This window comes from Oryx dammah, unplaced genomic scaffold (assembly GCF_014754425.2).
Source record: "Oryx dammah isolate SB20612 unplaced genomic scaffold, SCBI_Odam_1.1 HiC_scaffold_23, whole genome shotgun sequence".
NCBI classification, from domain to species: Eukaryota; Metazoa; Chordata; class Mammalia; order Artiodactyla; family Bovidae; genus Oryx; species Oryx dammah.
In genome coordinates this window covers 115,902,003-115,925,167 of record NW_024070207.1, presented here as the reverse complement: position 1 = coordinate 115,925,167, position 23,165 = coordinate 115,902,003, and the positions used below count along the sequence as shown (strand labels likewise).

Sequence of the window (23,165 nt, the reverse complement as noted above, 5' to 3'; positions counted from 1 at the left end):
GATGTTCTCTCTGCCTGGAATATCCTTCCCCTCATTACAACTACCTCAGATAGGACCTCTTCTGTGAGTCCTTTCCAGTATAGTTATCACACTTTTTATCATTAATTATTGACATGGCTATCTTTCCCTCCAGATGGGCAGTCATAAGAGCTTAGTATATCTGACATAAAGTAAATTCTTAATCAATGAATGCAAAGAGGCCATCAGGTTCTTAAGCAGCACTCCCACAATCCCACATTGCTTGACACTAATAGAACCTAATAACAGATTCCCTTCAACAAGTTAATAGTTTACAAAAATAAATATAACATGGTATCTACAGAATTTTGGCATACCTGTCTGAAATACTCTGAAGGAGCACTTAAAGATCCAGTCTCTTCCAAGTATTTTTCCCATTGAAAATTATCTGGAAAAAAACATGCAAAAATAGGTGGTTTTTTTGGTTTATTTTTGGGCCCCACCAGCACAGCTTATGGGATCTTAGTTCCCCAATCAGAGAGCAAACCCAGGCCAATGTCAGTGAAAGTATCAAGTCTTAACCACTGGATTGCCAGAGAATTCTCAGGGTTTTTAAAACATATATAATATGTATACTAACTTTCAGGAATAAAGTGGATTTTAGTTCCATATCTCTTTAAAGAAATACTTCTCAAAGAATAGATACAAACTTCCTCATTTGACTACCAGCATGGAAATAAAAAATAAGACCATTTCCTGATAATAATGGTTCTGATATAAATGATAACCCAGATTTTCTTGATGTAATGAGGACTGCATCACAGTGATTCTAAAAACGTGAACTCTAGAAACAACTAAAGGACTTTTTATAGAGTAACAGCAAATTCTACTCATATGTCTCTAATACAAATTTACTCAAAATATGTCTTTATCATTTCATCTCACTACTCTGAAGCTATTTCTTTGTTTTTCACAGGAATCCAAAGGTGTGTGGCATAGCAGAAATAAAGCATTAATTTATGGAAAGAAAAACTCTGAGAACCAGCATTGTTTCTCAATTGACTATTAGATCTCCATCCAGGGTGTCAGAATATGGTGGCAGAATAAAGCAGAAATCAGTCATCAGTGCAATGACTAACACAGATTGTTGTAACAATCTATATTTTCTGCAAACTCCTTCTGTTCTTTCTCTCACTTAGTCTTGATGACATATAATGCTAGAAGTAAAGGTCAGAAGGCAGTACACTTTTCCCGGACACTTCAATTCACTGTGTCAGTCACAATGCCCTGAAAGACTTGACAGCAGTATTAAAGGTACTATTAACTCATATAAACTTTAATTCTCATCAAACATGAGGGTTTTTTTCCTATACTCCCTGTTTAATTAATCTCTTTACTATAAAAATATTAGGGCTCCACAGTTCCCTCCCTAGGGGAATCTGTGTTACTAGCCCCTTATACATTCTTCAAAGGCTGTAACAGTTCCACTTACACACACACACATTCACACACTGCTGATAAATGTTTAACAGCCAGCTTTCCAGAAAATACAAACAAGAAGCCTGACTGGAACTGTTAGTGTTTGCATACTTCTGTGATGTAAATACCACCACCACAGCTGATTGCAAGATGCCAAGGTAAAGTTACCAACCACACAGTTAGGAAGAAATGTGAGCTGATGTGAAATGTGAGCAGGATTCAGAATATCACTGTTACATGAAATTATGCATTTAGTATGTGTGCATATATATGGTATTAAGCATGTCATTTCATAACACTGTATACACCCTTTTAGAGATTTTTCCACTTTAAAAAAATACTGGGTTTAATTCTGCTTCCAGATCATGTAAACCAAGCTCTACCACAGTGCTGAAGAGCATGCAGCAAAATGTCAAGAACACAGGCTCTTGACATGAAAATGCTATCTTTCAGTCTAACTCTGTCTTTTACTAGCCAGTGACTCTGAGCAAGTCATTTCATTTTTTCGGCCTCAGTTCCTTTATCTATGAAATGAGGAAAGTAATACATACGGTATAAGGTATTTTTGAGAACTAACTGAAGTAGTATGCATATAAATAACTTGATAAATACATACTACTTAGTGAAATAAAGATGACATAAAACTAAATGCCATCCATTGGATCACTGAAAAAGCAAGAGAGTTCCAGAAAAACATCCACTTCTGCTTTATTGACTATGCTAAAGCCTTTGACTGTGTGGATCACAACAAACTGTGGAAAATCCTTCAAGAGATGGGAATACCTGACCACTTTACCTGCCTCCTGAAAAATCTGTATGCAGGTCAAGAAGCAACAGTTAGAACCAGACATGGAACAACAGACTAGTTCCAAATAGGGAAAGGAGTATGTCAAGGCTGTATATTGTCACCCTGCTTAGTTAACTTATATGCAGAGTACATCATGTGAAATGCCGAGCTAGATGAAGCACAAGCTGGAACCAAGATTGCCAGGGGAAATATCAAAAACCTTAGATACGAAGATGATATCACCCTTATGGCAGAAAGCGAAAAACTAAAGGGCCTCTTGATGAAAGTGAAAGAGGAGAATGAAAAAGTTGGCTTAAAACTCAACATTCAAAAACTAAGATCATGGCATCCAGTCCCATCACTTCATGGCAAATAGATGATGAAATAATGGAAAAAGTGACAGACTTTATTTTGGGGGGCTCCAAAATCACTGCAGATGGTGACTGCAGCCATGAAATTAAAAGACGCTTACTCCTTGGAAGAAAAGTTATGACCAACCTAAACAGCATATTAAAAAGCATTACTTTGCCAACAAAGGTCCATCTAGTCAAAGCTACAGTTTTTTGAGCAGTCATGTACAGATGTGAAAGTTGGACTTTAAAGACAGCTGAGTACCAAAGAACTGATGCCTTTGAACTGTGGTGTTGGAGAAGACTCTTGAGTGTCCCTTGGACAGCAAGGAGATCCAACCAGTCCATCCCAAAGGAAATCAGTCCTGAATATTCATTGGAAGGACTGATGCTGAAGCTGCAGCTCCAATACTTTGGCCACCTGATGCAAAGAACTGACTCATTTGAAAAGACTCTGATGCTGGCCAAAGATTGAAGATGAGAGGAAAAGGGGATGACAGAGGATGAGGTGGTTGCATGGCATCATTGATGCAATGGATGTGAGTATGAGCAAGCTCCAGGAGTTGGTGATGGACAGGGAAACCTGGTATGCTGCAATCCATGGGGTCACAAAGAGTCGGACATGACTGAGCAACTGAACTGAACTGAAATGTCATAGTTGTGCCTAAACTTAAGAATACTTGATAGCTATATTAAAAGTGAAAACTGAGATCCATGGCTCCAAAATTTAACTGACCAGGTTACTTCAGTGACCTCCTAAGCACTAACCTGACAATCAAGAGACCCAAGATTCTAAATGAAGCTCTACCACCATATGATCTTGGAGAGCATTAAACAAAGAAGAAGAAAACAAAACATGAAAGAGGGGGAAAAAATTTGACTAGGATGTCACTAAAGAGCCACCATACTAGGATGAAAGGAGTATAAGTTGGAAATAATAACTGAGAAATCAAAGCCATTTCACAATTAGACCTCAAAGAACTTAAGACTTTTCCACAAACCAGTTACATTTGTAAAATTTTTCAGTGACACTGGAAAATACTTAATTCATCTAAGACAATGTTTAAAATATTCTATCACCATTTGTGTCTTCAGTCAGTCAGTTCAGTTGCTCAGTCGTTTCCGACTCTGCAACTCCATGAATCGCAGCACGCCAGGCCTCCCTGTCCATCACCAACTCCGGAGTCCACCCAAGCCCATGTCCATTGAGTCGGTGATGCCATCCAACCATCTCATCCTCTGTCGTCCTCTCCTCCTGCCCTCAATCTTTCCCAGCATCAGGGTCTTTTCCAATGAGCCAGCCCTTTGCATAAGGTGGTCAAAGTATCGACAGCTTCAAATTCAGTCCTTCCAATGAACACCCAGGACTGATCTCCTTTAGGATGGAGTGGTTGGATCTCCCTGCAGTCCAAGGGACTCTTATCCAACACCACAATTCAAAAGCATCAATTCTTCGGCGCTCAACTTTCTTTATAGTCCAACTCTCACATCCATACATGACTACTGGAAAAGCCTTGACTAGACGGACATTTGTTGGCAAAGTAATGTCTCTGCTTTTTAATATGCTGTCTAGGTTGGTCATAATTTTCCTTCCAAGGAGTAAGCATCTTTTAATTTCATGGCTGCAATCACCATCTGCAGTGATTTTGGAGCCCAGAAAAATAAAGTCAGCCACTGTTTCCCCATCTATTTGCCATGATCTTTGTTTTCTGAATGTTGAGCTTTAAGCCAACTTTTTCATTCTCCTCTTTCACTTTCATCAAGAGGCTCTTTAGTTTTTTGTTCACTTTCTGCCATAAGGGTAGTGTCATCTGCATATCTGAGGTTACTGATATTTCTCCTGGCAGTAATGGGCTAAAATTTGAACTAGCAAATCCTTTATACCAGTGCCATATAATACAAGTGCTTTCTATCGCACTGCTAGTAACCTTTGGAGCCTTAATTTTTTTCTTTGTTCATAAGGCAAAAATTTTTAGTCCACAACACTATTCAGCTTAGATGCCCATATGATGAGAGTCTACCAAAAACATAGCGGAAGCACACATAGCAAAAGGCTTTACTAATTTAGATTTGATACATCTATAGTACCACAGTGAGAATTCCTGACCAAAATAGTTCAGAAAGTAGCAGACAAGCCTGAAGTCCCTATCTGTCTCTGCATTTTTATCCTCATTGACAGATTAGCAGCTGGGGGTTGGGGGGGGTGGGGATTTACTGTTTCAGAAAAGAGCCCTGGGAACTGATAGGCCTTTTCAGGAGACAGATGTACATAATGTTGTGATCTATTTCTACAAATGTCTGTCAAATTGACTAAGTAATCTCATTTTTAATCAGAGTTTCTCAAGCAGAAAAGTTTGAAAATTTTGAAAAGGTACTAGTTTCAGCTTTTAAGAATATATTCTTCAAATTGATTTTCATGAAATTTCCAGAATAGGCAAATCTATAGAGATAAAAAGAAGCTAAGTAGTTGCCTAGGGAGAGGCACTGTGAGGAAATGGAGAGCGACTACCAGCTAGGTACTAGGGTTGCTTTTTAGAGTGATGAAAATATTCTAAAACTGATCATAGTAATGGTTACATAACTGGGAACACACTACTGAGAACCACTGAACTGTACACTTGAAATGGGGAGATTGTATGGTATGTGAATTATATCTCAATAAAACTATTATATTAAAAATGGAAAGGAATTTGTAAGGATGAGGAAGAGCACTCTAATCTAACAGCCTCCATTTCCTTGGAGAGTTTTGGGGATTGGAAGGAAGAGCTGAGGAACAAGTAAGGCCAATGAGAAAGAGAACTAAGCAAACACTGAGGACCCAGCTACAGTAATAAAGAATGACTCCATGGGATTACCTCTACAGGCAATCTTTTTGTAGGAACAGAAAGTCATGGATGAACTACTTACTCCAAGAGTGGGGCTGGCAGGGAAGGTACAACAGAAACACAAGGGGCAACAGGCTTGCCTGGAAATTGCTGGTAAACACACTAAGTTTGCTATTGTATTTTTTTAATTCAGCCTTTTGTCTGCATATGACTTATTTCCTCACTTTCCATAAGAGCAGGTGCAATGGGTCAGAGTCTATCTCCTGAGTCTCTGATATAGTGCTATACACATGCTATTAACAATAAAAGCTTAAAACATGAATTAATAACTCAGACAATAAAGTTAACATTTACTGAACACTTACTACAAGCCTAGGCATTATATTAGGTGCTTTACATTCCTTTTCTTTAATTCTAATAGTTCCATGAGTAAATAGTTATTATCCCTGTGCTACACAGGAGAAAAGAGACTAAGAACATTGAATAATTTGCCCACAGTCACAAGGCTAGCAAACAATGAGGCCAAGATTCTAGGAGAGGTCTGTCAGATCCCCTAAATGCCTAGCTTTAATCGACTAGACTGTCTTTTGACCATCAAAAAAGACATTCACATTGACTCTAGTGTTAGAAAGGTTTTTATTAAAAATCAAATTATTTTAAATTGGTAATACATGGTAATTAATAACTAGATATCTTTACCTTGGCAAAACTGCACTGAAATACATAGTTATTTTTTAACTTAATCCCTCTCTATGTGTAACCAAAGTAAAATTTTCAAAATTAAATACTATCTTTTTGGTCTTTCCTATTGCTTACATTTTATAAGAGCTTACTATACATAGATTATACCAAAAGCAATAAGAAAAGAGTTCATACTAACACTGAGTGAAGAAAAAATACATGTTCTACTGAACTAATTTAAAACCTACCATTCTGCACAGATGTGCCTGATTGAGGAGCTCTCTCTTGATTCTCCTTCTCACCCATTGACTCTTTAAAAAAAGAAAGAAAGTAGTGAGCAATACCAGAAGAACAGAGCAACAGTTTGAAAGAGTACTTACAAAAATCTAAACTGTATTTTCTAACAGGAACCAGTTTCAATCTTATAATTTAATCCTCACTTTCTGCATAGGACTTCACTTTCTTTTTTTTTTTTACAACACTGTATTGGTTTTGCCATACATTGACATGAATCCACCATAGGTATACATGAGTTCCCAAGGACTTCACTTTCTAATATATAATGTACTTTATAATTTATTTGTTTATTGCATGTCTCATTTCACTCAAATGTAAGCTCCAAAAGGTCAGACATTTTTTCATTTTGTCTCATATTCACTACTTTTTATCCTCAGTGCCCAGAAAAGGAGTTGGCACACAGAACATTCTTGAACATTTGTTAAATAAATGAACAAACCAAAATGAGCTGAGCTGATCCTTATAATATTCAGATTAATGTGTCCCAGCAATAAAGTGCATACTTTTGAGAATTTGAAACAACAGAGAAGCTAGAATATAATGTAACTCAATGGACTGTTTGTTGTTGTTCAGTCACTTAGCTGTGTCTGACTCTTTGTGACCCCATGGACTGCAGCACACCAGGGTTCCCTATCCTCCAACAGACTAGGAAAAGGTTTTCTCTGTGCTAGGCTGAGGAGCTCAAACAGCAATGTACCTTGAACCTTCACCAAATCTAAGATATATTTCATCCACATTTATTACAGTATGTATTTCTTAAATGACTCATTGTGATTATTATGCTGAAAAACTAACCACAATCTTCAATGTTATCAAATAAGCAGTCATTCTTCTTAACTTCCCCATTGTCTTAAATATTTTAAATGTATCTGTTTCAATCAGGACCCAAATAAAGTCCACACAGCCAGTGGTAGGTACATTTCTTAAATTTCTTTTGATCTGTAGGCTCCTCCTCCTCCTCTGTTTATTTTCCCTCCCTCTAGCAATATTTTTGCTGGTGATATCAGTTCAGACTTTTCCAGTCTGCTACTTCCTCATGATACTGGGTTTTTCTGGTCTTTATAGTTTCTCTAAATTGATACAGCTATTTCAAGCCAGAAGAGCTTAACCAGATTCAGGTTTAGCTTTTTTACAAGGGAAGAGAGAAAATGACTTCATAGGTGGTGGTGTGTACTTCTCACAGGAGGCTCCTAATATACCTAGTTCTCTTTTTGTGATATGAGCAGCCACATATGACTATTGCCTAGATCCATTAGCTCATCAGTGGTCGCATAAGAGAGGTATTCTAATTTTATCATCCTATCTTTATTAGCCAGAAAACTTCTATAGAGAGAAAACTCCCCTCTTCAACCATTCAGATGCACTGAGGTAGAGACCACAAAAGGAAGTCACAATCAATGCTTTATTCTTTCTCCTTTATTTTCTAGTTTTCAAAATAATGAATTGTATCCCCACCATTCTCCACAGATGACCAATAAGTATTGTTTTTTTAGTATCATTATGAACCAATGGATTTAATAACATGGTGTGTTTCCATCTAGTGCTGTTTTACCCTTACTGATGCTTGAACTGTCAAGTGACATGCTTCTTAAAGAAGAATATAGGAAGGATGCCAGGCGTACCATTAAAGGTATCAGATCTACTTTCTGGTTATGACTGACTCTTCAAGATATGTGAACACTCAAGAGGGATGTATGGGCTACTTTCTATTTAGATAATTTGACTAACACAAAGTAAGTACACATTTATATTTACTAAATAGTTCTACAGTAGTATTTTCTAACAGAGAAGAAAGTGAAATTATAAAGGCCTGGTTCCTGCTCAAGGAAAGTTAAGAATCTAGGTACAGAGACTATACTAAACTAATACACTTGACAAAAACAGAAATAGCAGAGCACAACATTCAGCATGCAGCCAGAGTAAAAGTCATGAGAGAAAAGAACTTAAACTGGGTCTTGAAGGAGGAACAGGATTCAGGACAACAAAAATATGAAGAATATATTATGGGAAAGAAAATACAACTCAAAACAGAGAGTGAAAATGACTGTGACACACTCATGGGACAGTGAGCTGACTTCTCACTAGAGCAGGACAGGTTGAAGCATTTTTTTATCATCCATATTTAAGTAAGAAAATCTGGACTGTGATCTTGGCTGTCATAGATTGTTATATGACCTGTACACTTAACCTCTCTGAGTGTCAGCTTTCTCATTTATAAAACTAAGAAGGGAAAACAAGATTACCTTTAATAGCTATTCAGTTCTAAAACTCCAATTCTTAGCACCTAAACTAACATCTTCCATTAATTTCATTTTTCAAAAAAGCTTTTTTTTAATATTCAGTCTACCAAAAGATACTAATTTCAAACGATTGACTAAAAGTATCATCTTTAGACAAGTAAATCTTACCTTCTTCCACTGTTGGCTCCATGGTATCTCTCTCTGGTGTGCTTTCCTACAAGGAGAAAAATCAATTACTGCCTCCTTTTAACATAATACATTTCTGCAGGGTGGTATTATTAGAAATCAGCTATAATGGGACTACATCAAATTAAAAAGCTTCTGCACAGTGAAAGACACTAAACAAACTGAAAAGGTGACCTACTGAATGGTTTAAAAAAATTTGCAAATAATATACCCAATAAGGGGTGGATATCCAAAATATACAAGGAACTCATACAACTTAATATCAAAAAACAAACAAACCGATTAAAAAATGGGCAGAGGATTTGAAAAGATTATTTTTCCAAAGATACACAAACGGCCAAAAGCACATAAAAAGATGTTCAACATCACTAGTTATCAGGGAAATGCAAATCAAAACTTTAATGAGATATCATCTCACAGAACGGCTATTATCAAAAAGACAACAAATAACAAGTCTTGGTAAGGATGTGGAGAAAAGGGAATCCTTATGCACTGTTGGTGGGAATACAAATTGGTGCAGATACTATGGAAAACAGTATGGAAATTCCTCAGAAAAGTAAAAATAAAACTACCACACGATCCAGCAACTGCACTCCTGGGTATTTATCTAGAGAAAACAAAAACACTAATTCAAAAATATATATGCAACCCCATGCTCACTTGTATTATAAACACTGTAACATTATTTACAACAGCCAAGATATGGAAGCAACCCAAGCACCCATCAGCAGATAAATGGATAAAGACGATGTGGGGTATATATACACAGTGGAGCATTACTCAGCCATAAAAAAAAAAAGAATAAAATCTTGTCATTTGCAACAGCATGCATGAACCAAGAGGGTATTACGCTAAATGAAGTATGGCAGATAGAGAAAGACAAATATTGTATGATTTCACTTATATATGGAATCTTAAAAAACGTAACAAAACAATACAGTCATAAATACAGAAAACAGGTTGTTGCCAGAAGGGAAGAGGTTGGGAGAAAGAAAGCTGAGGGAAATTAAGAGGGACAAATTTCCATTTGCAAAATAAATGAGTCACAGATATGGAGTGAGCAGGCCCCTGATGGCTCAGACAGTAAAGAGTCTGCCTGCAGTGTGGGAGACCCAAGTTCAATCCCTGTGTTGGTAAGATCCCCTGCAGAAGGAAACGGCAACCCACTTCAGTATTCTTGCCTGGAGAATCCCATGGATGGAGGAACCTAGCAAACTATACAGTCCATGGAGTCGCAAAGAGTCGGACATGACTGAGTGACTTCACTTTCACTTTCATCTTTGTATGACAACAGATCATGATTATAAATAGACTTATCCTGGTGATCATTCTGAAATGTACAGATATCTGGAATCACTATGCTGTGTAACAGAAACTAACATAGTGTTGTAGGTCAATTATACTTTAAAAACAAAGAAACAAACTCAGAAAAAAAGATCAGATTTGTCATTACTAGAAGTAGAGGGGTTGGGGGGAGAGGAGAAATTGGCTGAAGGCAATCAAAATGTACAAATAAGATAAATAAATGCTAGTTATAAGATAAATAAATGCTAGGGATGCAATGTATCACATGATAAATATAATTGACACTGCTGTATATTACATATGAAAGAGATTAAATCCTAGGAGTTATCATCGTAAGGAAAAATTTGTTTTCTATTTCTTTAATTTTGTACCTTTATGAAATGATGGATGTTCACTAAACTTATTGTGATAATCATTTCATGGTGTATGTAAGTCAAATCATGTCAATTTTATCAGTAAAATTGGAAGAAAAAAGTAAAGGTTCGATGCATGATACTGGATGCTTGGGGCTGGTACACTGGGATGACCCAGAGGGATAGTACAGGGAGGGAGGAGGGAGGGAGGTTCAGGATGGGGAACACGTGTATACCTTTGGCAGATTCATGTTGATGTATGGCAAAACCAATACAATATTGTAAAGTAATTAGCCTCCAATTAAAATAAATAAATTTATATTTAAAAAAATAAAGGTTAAAAAAAGAAATCAGCTATAGAGTGAGATCATTTTAATCTCTTTCCCTTGAATAAAAATAAGTTCAGTAGATTAGTAGTTGCCAGAGGCTGGGGGAAGAGGGACTCAGGAGTGACTGTTAATGGGTATGGTTGTAAATATGGGTAAGTGGTTTCTTTTTTAAGGTGAGAAAAATATTACGGAATTATACAGTGGTGATGGTTGTAGAACCTTACAAATACACTAAAACCCACTGAATTGTACACTTTAAAAGGTTAAGTATTATGGTTAAATGAATAAAAAAGAGCAGATGGTAAGCTAGTAGAGTTGAGATTCAAACTAACAACCATCCCAAAAGCTGACTTACACCCATGTTACCAAGAGGTAGAAGAATTATAACTGTGTTGATGAAACCTGTAAGAAGTGCCAATCTTCTAACAAGATAATTACTTGTTAAAAGGCCTCTGTATTTTGAGCGACTAAATCTTTCATTAATTCAAACTTTTTCTGCATGTCCTTGATATGCCAGGCCCTCTACAAAAAAAAATAATATACTGTCCTTGACTCTCTAGTCAAAAATAGGCGCATGAACAAAACACATTGAGTGTTATAAAAGAAAAAGTACATGAAACATTGAACATGACAAAGGGATAGCTACCTCTCACTACTCTGTGTGCCTGTAGTCAGAACATGATGATGTACGTAACAGAAAGTAATTTGTTATTTAAAGGAAGCCTATGGGGAATATGTTCTCTAAGCCACCCAGAACATCACCTGCACCTCTAACTCAACAGATTTATACTCAAGCATCACCTCCCCAAAACTTGCTTTTTCTAACATTTTTGTTTCTCTTACTAGCACCCACTACTTTTCCAGATGCTTGGCCTTTAAACCCCAGCTATGACTAAATGAAGTTCTCTTATTTCACTCACATATTCAGTCAGTGGCCAACATGTGCTCTCTCATTTCCCTTTCCCCTGCTATTAACTGGTTTCGTTGTTATTTAGTCACTAAATCTTGTCTGACTCTTTAGTGACCCCATGAACTGTAGCCCACCAGGCATGGGATTTCCCAGGCAAGAATACTGGAATGGGTTGCCATTTCTTTCTCCAGGGGATCTTCTCAACCCAGGTATCGAACCAGAGTCTCCTGCATTGCAGGTGGATTCTTTACTGCTGAGCCACCAGGGAAGAGGGAAGCCATTAACTGGTTTACACCCTCATTAGCTCCTGCCTGGTCTAATACCATAGCACCCTAACTGGTCTTATCACACGGGTCTACCCCCACCCCCAAACTACCCAATACACAATGTCATACATTGTCTGAACTGTTTTCTGCCCAAATTACCCTCCTATGTTAGTAATCTCATTGACTACTGAATTGGACAAATCTTCATTGGGACATATTTAAAGCCCCTCATAATTTCAAAGCCACCTGACATCTACCACCCATAGCTATCCTGTGGCCTAGCCCAAAACTCATCATGTTATTCTATCTACATGGGACACCCTTTCCTCCTCTTCTGCTTCTGGAAATCCTATCCATCCTTTAATGCCCAACATAAATGCAAGCTCCTTCTTGAAGCCTTTCTTATTCCTTTCTACATTACCACCATCTGTTTGCAGGTGTGATCTGGTTATTTATATAAACATATTTACAGAATTCTTATTATATGCTTGATGCTGTTTGGATAGAAGATACACAATCTACTACAAAAGAGCTATAAATCTAGTGGGAAAGACATATTAACAAATAGTTATCAAAAAAAGCAAGACAATACACAGCCTCTTCAGGAAGGTAGGAGGTACTATTAACTGAGAATATATCAATAAAAGAAGGCTTCTCAGAGGTGTGTAAACTGGTTCTTTAAAGGTGAACATTAAAATGAGCAGAGAAGACAGAGAGGAATTTCAGATTGAGGGCACAAAATGAGTGAACACTAAAGAAGATCCTGCCTGGTCTACTTGATGAAATGCTGGAGCTGCTCCAGTTCCTTCTGGGCTCTCATCTCCCTCTACAGTCTCCCAGGAGCCAAGCATACACAGACAACTTACAAAGTATTACCTTTCCCTCCCAGATCACACCTCTGAAAGTCAGACTGAAATAATTAAATGGACTTGATATTTGATACCACTGTGGAGGATACTGTCAATTAAGGACTACAGTCTAACAGCGAAAAAGAAAAAGTGAAAAATATAAGTGTGCTGAATTGGAGCAGAAAGTAAAGGGAGATGAGCCACAATCCAGGTAGGGACCAAAGGAAGTTAACCAACTCTAGTGAGAAAGCAAAAACTTGTGAATTACATTAAAGTAAATCCCATTACTACACAAAGGATTTAGTTCAAAAAACTGAGGGATGAATCACACACAGAAGATAAACCCAGGTTCCTATGTTCTTCTCTAAAATCTCCATAAGTGAGTTCTTAATCCCAACTGGTATCAACTGTTCCCATTAGTTGAGTGATTTTGTAAATCTTAGAAGGTAAAAATATGTTTAGAAATAAGTATTTTTTGTAACTTCTTCCCCCCCTTATCTTAATTGAGGTATAGTTGATTTACAGTATTTGTTAAATTCTGCATAATAGCAAAGTGACTCAGTGATACACACATATACACTCTTTTATATATACTTTTCCTAAAGACATGTACCATGTCAGAGGAACCAGAGATCAAATTGCCAACAACCGAGGGATCATCGACAAAGCAAGAGAGTTCCAGAAAAACATCTATTTCTGCTTTATTGACTATGCCAAAGCCTTTGACTCTGTGGATCACAATAAACTGTAGAAAATTCTGAAACAGATGGGAATACCAGACCATCTGACCTGTCTCTTGAGAAATCTGTATGCAGGTCAAGAAGCAACACTTAGAACTGGACATGGAACAACAGACTGGTTCCAAATAGGAAAAGGAGTACGTCAAGGCTGTATATTGTCAGCCTGCTTAGTTAACTTCTATGCAGAGTACATCACGAGACACGCTGGGCTGGAAGAAGCACAAGCTGGAATCAAGACTGCCGGGAGAAACATCAATAACCTCAGATATGCAGATGACACCACCCTTATGGCAGAAAGTGAAGAAGAACTAAAAAGCCTCTTGATGAAAATGAAAGAGGAGAGTGAAAAAGTTGGCTTAAAGCTCAACATTCAGAAAACGAAGATCATGGCATCTGGTCCCATCACTTCATGGCACATAGATTGGGAAACAGTGGCAGGCTTTATTTTTCTGGGCTCCAAAATCACTGCAGATGATGACTGCAGCCATGAAATTAAATGATGCTTACTCCTCGGAAGGAAAGTTATGACCAACCTAGGCAGCATATTAAAAAGCAGAGACATTACTTTGCCAACAAAGGTCCATCTAGTCAAGACTATGGTTTTTCCAGTGTTCATGTATAGATGTGAGAGTTGGACTATACAGAAAGCTGAGTGCTGAAGAATTGATGCTTTTGAACTGTGGTGTTGGAGAAGACTCCTGAGAGTCCCTTGGACTGCAAGGAGATCCAACCAGTCCATTCTAAAAGAGATCAGTCCTTGGTGTTCTTTGGAAGGACTGATGCTGAAGCTGAAGCTCCAATACTTTGGCCACCTCATGCAAAGAGCTGACTCATTTGAAAAGACCCTGATGCTGGGAAAGATTGAGGGCAGGAGGAGAAGGGGACAACAGAGGATGAGATGGTTGGATAGCATCACCGACTCAATGGACGTGAGTTTGGGTAAACTCCGTGAGTTGGTGATGGACAGGGAGGCCTGGAGTGCTGCAGTCCATGGAGTCACAAAGAGTCAGACATGACTGAGTGACTGAACTAAACCATGTTCACAAGCTGGAAGATTTCTTGAATAGGCTTTAAAATGCACTAATCCTAAAATAAACTGGATTTAATCATGATTAAATTTTGTTTATCCATAGGTACAGTATAATCGGGCTTCCCATTACTACTTCCCATTACTAGTTCCCATTCCCAATCAGGCACTACTGGTAATGTACCCACCTGCCAATACAGGAGACATAAGAGACAAGGGTTCTATCCCTGGGTTAGGAAGACCCCCTGGAGAAGGAAATGGCAACCCACTCCAGCATTCTTGCCTGGAGAAGCCCATGGACAGAGGAGCCCAGCGGGCTACAGTCTATAGGGTAGCAAAAAGTCAGACACGACTGAAACCACTTATTAGCATACTGTGTAATCAAGATGGCACAGTACTGGCATAACGGCAGATATATAGATCAATGGATAGAACAGAGTCCTGAAAGGTTCACACACATATCATCAACAGATTTTCAACAAAGTGTCAAAGTAATTCAGTGGAGAAAGGATGGTTTTGGGTTTTTGTTTTGTTTTGTTTTGTTTTTCAACAAGTGGTGCTGGAACTAGTCTACATACAAAGAAAAAAAAAATGATGCAACAGGCAAGGGCTAAATCTCCAAAGTATACACAAACACACAGTCAAAGGCTGTGGAAAATTCTTAAAGAGGTGGGAATACCAGTCCACCTGGCCTGCCTCCTGAGAAATCTGTATGCATGTCAAGAAGCAACAGTTAGAACTGGACATGGAACAACAGACTGGTTCCAAATAGGGAAAGGAGTATGTCATGGCTGTATATTGTCACCCTGCTTAGTTAACTTATATGCAGAGTACATCATGAGAAATGCCAGGCTGGATGAAGCACAACCTGGAAAGAAGATTGCCAGGAGAAATAGCAATAACCTCAGATATGCAGATGACACCACCCTTATGGCAGAAAGCGAAGAAGAACTAAAGAGCCTCTTGATGAAAGTGAAAGAGGAGAGTGAAAAAGTTGGCTTAAAACTCAACATTCAGAAAACAAAGATCATGGCATCTGGTCCCATCACTTCATGGCAAATACATGGGGAAACAATGGAAACAGTGACAGACTATTTTTTTTTTTTTGGCTCCAAAATCACTGCAGATGGTGACTGCAGCCATGAAATGAAAAGACGTTTGCTCCTTGGAAGAAAAGTTATGACCAACCTAGATAGCATATTAAAAAGCAGAGACATTACTTTGCCAACAAAGGTCTGTCTAGTCAAAGCTATGGTTTTTCCAGTAGTCATGTATGGATGTGAGAGTTCAACTAGAAATAAAGTTGAACATCGAAGAATTGATGCTTTTGAACTGTGGTGTTGGAGAATACTCTTAAGAGTTCCTTGGACTGCAAGGAGATTCAACTAGTCCATCCTAAAGGAAATTAGTCCTGAATATTCATTGGAAGGACTGATGCTGAAGCTGAAACTCCAGTACTTCGGCCACCTGATGAGAACTGACTCATTTGAAAAGACCCTGATGCTGGGAAATATTGAAGGCAGGAGGAGAAGGGGATGAGAGAGGAGGAGATGGTTGGATGGCACCACTGACTAAATGGACATGAGTTTGAGTAAACTCCGAGAGTTGGTGATGGACAGGGAAGCCTGGCGTGCTGCAGTCCATGGGGTTGCAGAGAGTTAGACATGACTGAGCAACTGAACTGAACTGATACACAAACAGCTCATACAACTGAACAACAACAGAAAAAAAAATCAAAATATAGGCAGAAGATCTTAATAGACATTTCTCCAAAGAAGACACATAGATGGGCAGTAGGCACATGAAAATATGCTCAACAATACTAATTATCAGAAAAATGCAAATGAAAAGTACAATGCAAATCAAAACCACACTGGTCAGAATGACCATCATTTAAAAGTCTACAAATAACAAATGCTGGAGAGGGTGTGGAGAAAAAGGATCCTCCCCTACACTGTTGCTGGGAATGTTAAGTTGGTGCAGCCACTATGGAGAACAATATGGAGATTTCTCAGATAACTAAAAATAAAATTACCAAATGATAAGAACAAAATAATGCCAACTTGCAGTGACATGGATGCAAGTAGAGATGATCATAATAATTGAAGTAAGAAAGAGAAGAACAAATACCATATGCTATCACCTGTATGTGGAATCTAAAATATGGCAAAGGGGGAAGGAAGAGGAGGGAGGCTCAAGAGGAAAGTGATACATGTATAATTAGGGCTTATTTGTGCTGTTGTATGGCAGAAACCAACACAGGATTGTAAAGAAAGTTTCCTCCAATTAAAAAATAAATTTAAAAAAAAAGGAATCATCAGCTCAATACCAGTAAAACAAACAACCCAATAAAAAAGTGGTCAGAAGACCTCAACAGACATTTCTCCAAAGAAGACATACAGATGACTAAAAAATACATGAAAATATGCTCAACATGGCTCATTATTAGAGAAATGCAAATCAAAACTAAAATGAGGTATCGCCTCACACTAGTTAGAATGGCCATCATCAAAAAATCTACAAACAATAAATTTTGGAGAGGGTGTGGAGAAAAGGGAATGCTGTTGCACTGTTGGAGGGAATGTAAACTGATACAGCCACTATGGAGAACAGTATGGAGACGTCTTAAAAAATTAGGAATAAAACCACCATATGATCCAATAATTCTACTACTGGGCATATTCCTTGAGGAAATCTTTAAGTGAAAAAGACACATGTATCCCAAAGCTCACTGCAGTACTATTTACAACAGCTAGGACATGGAAGCAACCTAGATGTTCATCAATAGATGAATGGATAAAGAAGTTGTACATATATACAATGGAATATTACTCAGCCATTAAAAGGAATGCATTTGAGTCAGTTCTAATGAGGTGGATGAACCTAGAGTCTGTTATGCAGAGTGAGGTAAGTCAGAGAAAAACAAATATCATATGTTGTTAATGCATATATATAGAATCTAGAAGGATGGTACTGATGAACTTATCTGCAGGGCAGTAATGGATATGCAGACATGGAGAACGGATTGGTAGACACAGTGGGGGAAGAAGAGAGTAGGACGAATGGAGAAAACAGCACTGAAACATGTACATTATCGTATGTAAAACAGATAACCAGTGGGAAATTGCTATATGACAGAGGGAGCTCAAACTCAGTGCTCTGTGACAACTTAGAGAGGTGGGATGGGGTGGGAGATGGGTTCAAGAGGAAGGGGACATATGTATACCTGTGGCTGATTCATGTCGATATATGGCAGAAACCAACACAATATTGTAAACCAATTATCCTACAATTAAACATAAAGATTGCAAAAAATAATTAAAAAAATCAAAAATAAGATAAAATATGGCACAAATGAATCTATCTACAAAACAGAAACAGACTTACATAGAGAACAGACTTGTGGTTGCCAAGGGAGAGGGGGGCAGAAGAAGGAAGAACTGGAAAAGTAGGATTAGCAGATGTAAACTACTATATATAGGATGGATAAACAATAAGGTCCTACTGTATAGCACAGGGAACTATATTCAATAACCTATGATAAACCATAATGGAAAAGCACACAAAAAAGAATGTATGTTTATAAGTGAGTCACTTTGCTGTACAGTAGAGATTGGCACAACATTGTAAATCAACTATACTTCAATTAAAAACAACAACAAAAAAAAACAATGCTTCACCCACAATAAACAAAAATTACCTTGAGACAGTTCATAAATCTAAACATAAAGCCTGAAACTATAAAATTTCTAGAGGAAAACACAGAAATACTGTAATTTCAAATTAGACAATGATTTCTTAGATATGACACAAAAAGCACAATGTATAAAACAAATAATTGATAAACTGGACTTCATCAAAACTAACAACTGCTCTTCAAATGACACTATTAAGAAAACAAAAAGATAAACTACAGAATGGAAAAAAAATGTTTGCAAAACACAGATCTGATAAAAGATCTGTATCCAGAACATATAAAAAACTGACAACTCAATTTTAAAAAGGCAAACAGAGCCCAATAAAAGCATAATTGGCAAAAGATCTGGACAATCTCTTCGCTAAAGATACACAAATGGCCAACTAGGATGTGAAAAAAATGTTTAAAATCATCAGTATTCAGGGGAGCACAAGTTAAAGCCACAATGATATATCACCCCATAAATGGTTAAAATTAAAAAGACTGACACTACCAAATGCTGGTAAAGATGAAGAACTGGAACTCATTCATTGCTGATGATAATAGAAAACAAGTATTTCTATTAAAATATAATCTTCTTAGAGCTAAACACAAAGTAAATATTCTTAACTTTAAAACTAATGTTTTAGAATCCAAAGCACTTACTTTAGAAGTAGAACCACACATCAAAGAATAAAATATTCTACTTATCCCTAGATAAAAACAGGAAGAATTCCAGACCCCTTTAGTTTGAGATTATCATGGTCATTCAGCACCAATGAGCAGACCTATCCTCTGGTGAAGTCCAAAGTCATGTCAAATAAAGACTTCAACATACCAAAAGAACCCAAACTCTTTAGGAAATGAGTCAGTGACTCAATAAACCTTCCTTTTCAGTCATTATTGTGTTAAAGTTCACCGAGTTGTTAAGAAGACATCAAAAGTGAGCTTGTGTCCATCGCAGTAATTTAAGGATTCTTTCAGGGTCACGATAAAATCAAAATCATTTACCCTAAACACTCTTCTTTATTATAAACAGCCTTTACTGCTTTCCCTCGAGCCACATAGCTTCCATGTTCATTTCAATGTTAAATGAAATAGTTTTCCCCTTAAGAGACTATGATCCTGCCCTGTTTTTTTTCCTTTATATATATATCACAGCATCTAGAACAGTGTTAGGCAAACTGAACACCTGAGTGAATATTCACCAACCTTTAATAAAACATTATTTCTTTTCAAACATGTTGAAAGTCAATCTCATTGGAGATTTACTTTATTTCTTACTCTCCTCAAGTTCAATACTTGGCGTATGCAAATGTATAAATTCTCAATTTATGCATCAAATGTACAGTCAAAGTGAATGCTTAAGCTTACTTTTGAGCAAATAAGGATTTCTGTATTAGAAAGTATCACTAACTACTTAAACTATCTTAAACTTCAAAGGGCCTTGCACTATACACACTAAACTGTACAGCAAAATATTACAGTGTCCTCCTTGTTATAAAAATTCCCAAACTTTAAAAGAAGAAGAATTAAACTCTCTGATGGGAAAATGGATAATTCCATTGCAAAGAAACAAATATACCAACTATTTCTCTACTCGACTCTCAAACTACAAAAGCCAATCCATTTAGACCTGTAAACAGAATAACCCTTTTTGTTTTAAACACATACTTTTATTTACAGACATGTACCCATAATCCCATGGGTCAAGCAAGGGTTTATGCCCATCAGAATCAACAAGGCAAGGCCTCTGCCCTCTGGGAGCTCCCCTGCAGGGCTCCCAGGCTGTGTTTCCAACCAACATTTAGCAGATATCAAAGCAAGTCTTGTATGTTTACCTGCTCACCTCTCCTCACACACTACAAAGTGATTGAGAATCACTTACTCTTCCTTGTAGTTCTCCCACAACTAGCACAAAGACTTGCACCTAAAAAGAAGTACTCAAACGTTCTAATAGTAACCAAAATCTCACTCTAAGTGTATACATAGGTCTCTACAGGATTACATGAATAACAGATTGAAGTTATTTAAGCATGGAGAGAAACATAGGACATATACTAGGCTGTTGTTAAGGCTTAGTTGGGAAGGTAAAGATAAGATAATGGTATGTGTGGAGGCATTATAAATGCATTTTGTGTGATATAATTCTATTTGTATAAAATTTTGCATAAGTTTACATAAGGTAATGCAAAATATTTTGGTGATCCTCCTTTTGTGCATCATAGTGTGGTGAGATTTTAGGTGAACTTTATTTTCTTCCTTATATTTTTACGTATGATTTGAATTCTTTACCATAGTATATATTAAATAACCAGAGAAAGTTATTTTCATTTGCAGGAGAATGTACCCTGTCAGTTATTTTGTTCTAATAATCCCTAAATGCCTGGCTTATCACACAAGTTTTAATAAATAATGTCGTTACTGTGATGGTTACTGATAGCCATAACAATCACACAGAAATATTATTTCTAGTACTCAAAGCCATTACAATTTACTTCATCTCCCTGAGTCTTGGTTTTCCCATGTGTAAATTAAGACAATTACCATCTACACTTTGTACTGTGGCTATGAAATTAAATGCAGTCATGAAATTAAATGAGATAGTGCAGGTAGAGTATCTAGCGTAGTATCCTGAACAACTAGAAACTCAAAGACTGTTATCTATCCCATCCCATCTGTCCTAATTAAAACTCCCCAAGATGAATGAGTTTTAGCATTAACACAACAGCAATTATGCTGTAAAATGAACCTATATTCCTACTTTGATTCCTGAGAATTACTTATTCACTTTCAAAGTATAAACTAAAATGTTAAGTTTAAGATACTTTTAAATTAAACTAATAAATACACATATACGTAATAGCCAGACATATAATTACCAAAGAAAGCAGCCACCATCTCCCAGCTAGCACTATCAGAAAGCCTATACATTCTAGCTGGAGTCAAAAAATCTTGATGTCACTCCATATTGGATGACTCTGAGGTATAATTATTCATGAATGTATTATTTCCTTTAGGGTTCGGTTCAGTTCAGTTCAGTTCAGTTGCTCAGTCGTGTCCGACTCTTTGCGACCCCATGAATCACAGCACGCCAGGCCTCCCTGTCCATCACCAACTCCGGGAGTTCACTCAGACTCACGTCCATCGAGTCAGTGATGCCATCCAGCCATCTCATCCTCTGTCGTCCCCTTCTCCTCCTGCCCCCAATCCCTCCCAGCATCAGAGTCTTTTCCAATGAGTCAATTCTTCACATGAGGTGGCCAAAGTGGGGTTGGTGAGTATTAAAAACAGTTTTAGGTTTTTTGTGAACTAAAACGGCCTTTTGGAGAAGGCAATGGCACCCCACTCCAGTACTCTTGCCTGGAAAATCCCATGGACGGAGGAGCCTGGTGGGCTGCAGTCCATGGGGTCGCGAAGAGTTGGACACAACTGAGCGACTTCACTCTGACTTTTCACTTTCATGCATTGGAGAAGGAAATGGCAACCCACTCCAGTGTTCTTGCCTGGAGAATCCCAGGGACGGGGGAGCCTGGTGGGCTGCTGTCTCTGGGGTCGCACAGAGTCGGACACGACTGAAGCGACTTAGCAGCAGCAGCAGCAGCAAAATGGCCTTTATGAACTACTAGAAGCTAGAATGGTTTGGGGATTTGTTTTCCTTTTTTTCCACACATTCATCAACTCTCTTAAAAATTAGAACACAGATAGGTAAAAGGGGGGTAGGAAATCACATATAATGATTAATTTCTCTCTGGTCTACAAAAGTCTCACTTCAAGATAAACATATACACAAATTGAATGGGAAAGACAAGCACTTGCCTAGCACTGAATACTAGGAGAACTCTGTATAGATTTTGATGTAAAGGAATATTGGCTAATAGAAAGTATCTTTGACTCAGTAATTTGAGAAAAAACAGAGGTTGTATTGTCCCTCTTAAAATGCCCCCAATATTATAATGTAATTCACTTATGTCTTTCAGATACAATAGGACAGACATTATAGAAGTTAGAGGACTACATCACGTTCTTTTGGTAAACACTGGATAGCATCACTTCACAGCTGAATCCTTAGAACACCTCAAAGATACTGTGGAGTTAGAACACATGACTTACATACCGGATATGCAATATAGCACAGCTGTTATCTTTCTGGAAAATATTAGGACCCTGATCTTCTTTCAAAAATAAAGACATACCTCATTTCCACAGTGGCAGTCTTTAAAAGAAACTGCAGAAAAGCTTAACTTTGCTCTCAATATACTTTGAACTGCCTCAGCACTTAAAAAAAAAAAATAATAAGATCCCCAAAGTAGTTCTCCATGTTACATGGGAGAGAAAATTTTAGTGAGAAAAAAAAATTAGAAGTTTTGTTTTACTTTTGCCAGAACTAAGAGAAGTTGTTTCACTAAATGCATATAAGGAGCAACGTCGTGCCATTAAAAAAATTCAAATATAAGCCAAAAAAAGTACTACGTTATAGTATCTGACACTGGCATTTCCTTTACTAAAGACCACAATTACATTAAATCTAGCAGTTGTACCTAGCTGGCTTTGAACAAGGATAGATAGTGGGGGGCAGGGGTCTTTTACAAAACCATTTGTTTTGCAAATTATATCTTGTAACAGAATTAAGAGCTGATAATAAATCAAAAATGCTTTAAAAGTCTTACACTGCTTTAAATCATTTTCTTAGTATGATTAAACAATGCAAAACAATGATTAAAGTGGAATTATTCAACCTAAAACTCCTATTGCTCTTATCTGATTCTGGAGAAAATTCTACAATTTTTTTAAGACCATTTTAAAGAACTATTTAGCAAGTTAATGGGTCCATAATTCTAAGATTACAGGGCTCTTCCATTATTTGTTTGTGTGTTTTTTTCTTTTAGCCTTTCCCTTGTGTTTTGT

The 23,165-nt window shown here is 37.3% G+C and overlaps 1 protein-coding gene across 1 annotated transcript in view; it reads right to left on the bottom strand.

The window, feature by feature from the left end:
- SCML2 (Scm polycomb group protein like 2) overlaps window positions 1–23,165 on the bottom strand; it is a 114,034-nt gene that overhangs the window by 81,873 nt on the left and 8,996 nt on the right. Inside the window, exons 2-4 of the mRNA XM_040266546.1 lie at window positions 8,786–8,831; window positions 6,329–6,391; window positions 336–406 (exon numbers count right to left, since the gene is read on the bottom strand). Coding sequence (XP_040122480.1) covers window positions 336–406; window positions 6,329–6,391; window positions 8,786–8,807 — 156 coding nt within the window. The 5' untranslated portion in view covers window positions 8,808–8,831. The remainder of the gene's footprint in view (window positions 1–335; window positions 407–6,328; window positions 6,392–8,785; window positions 8,832–23,165) is intronic.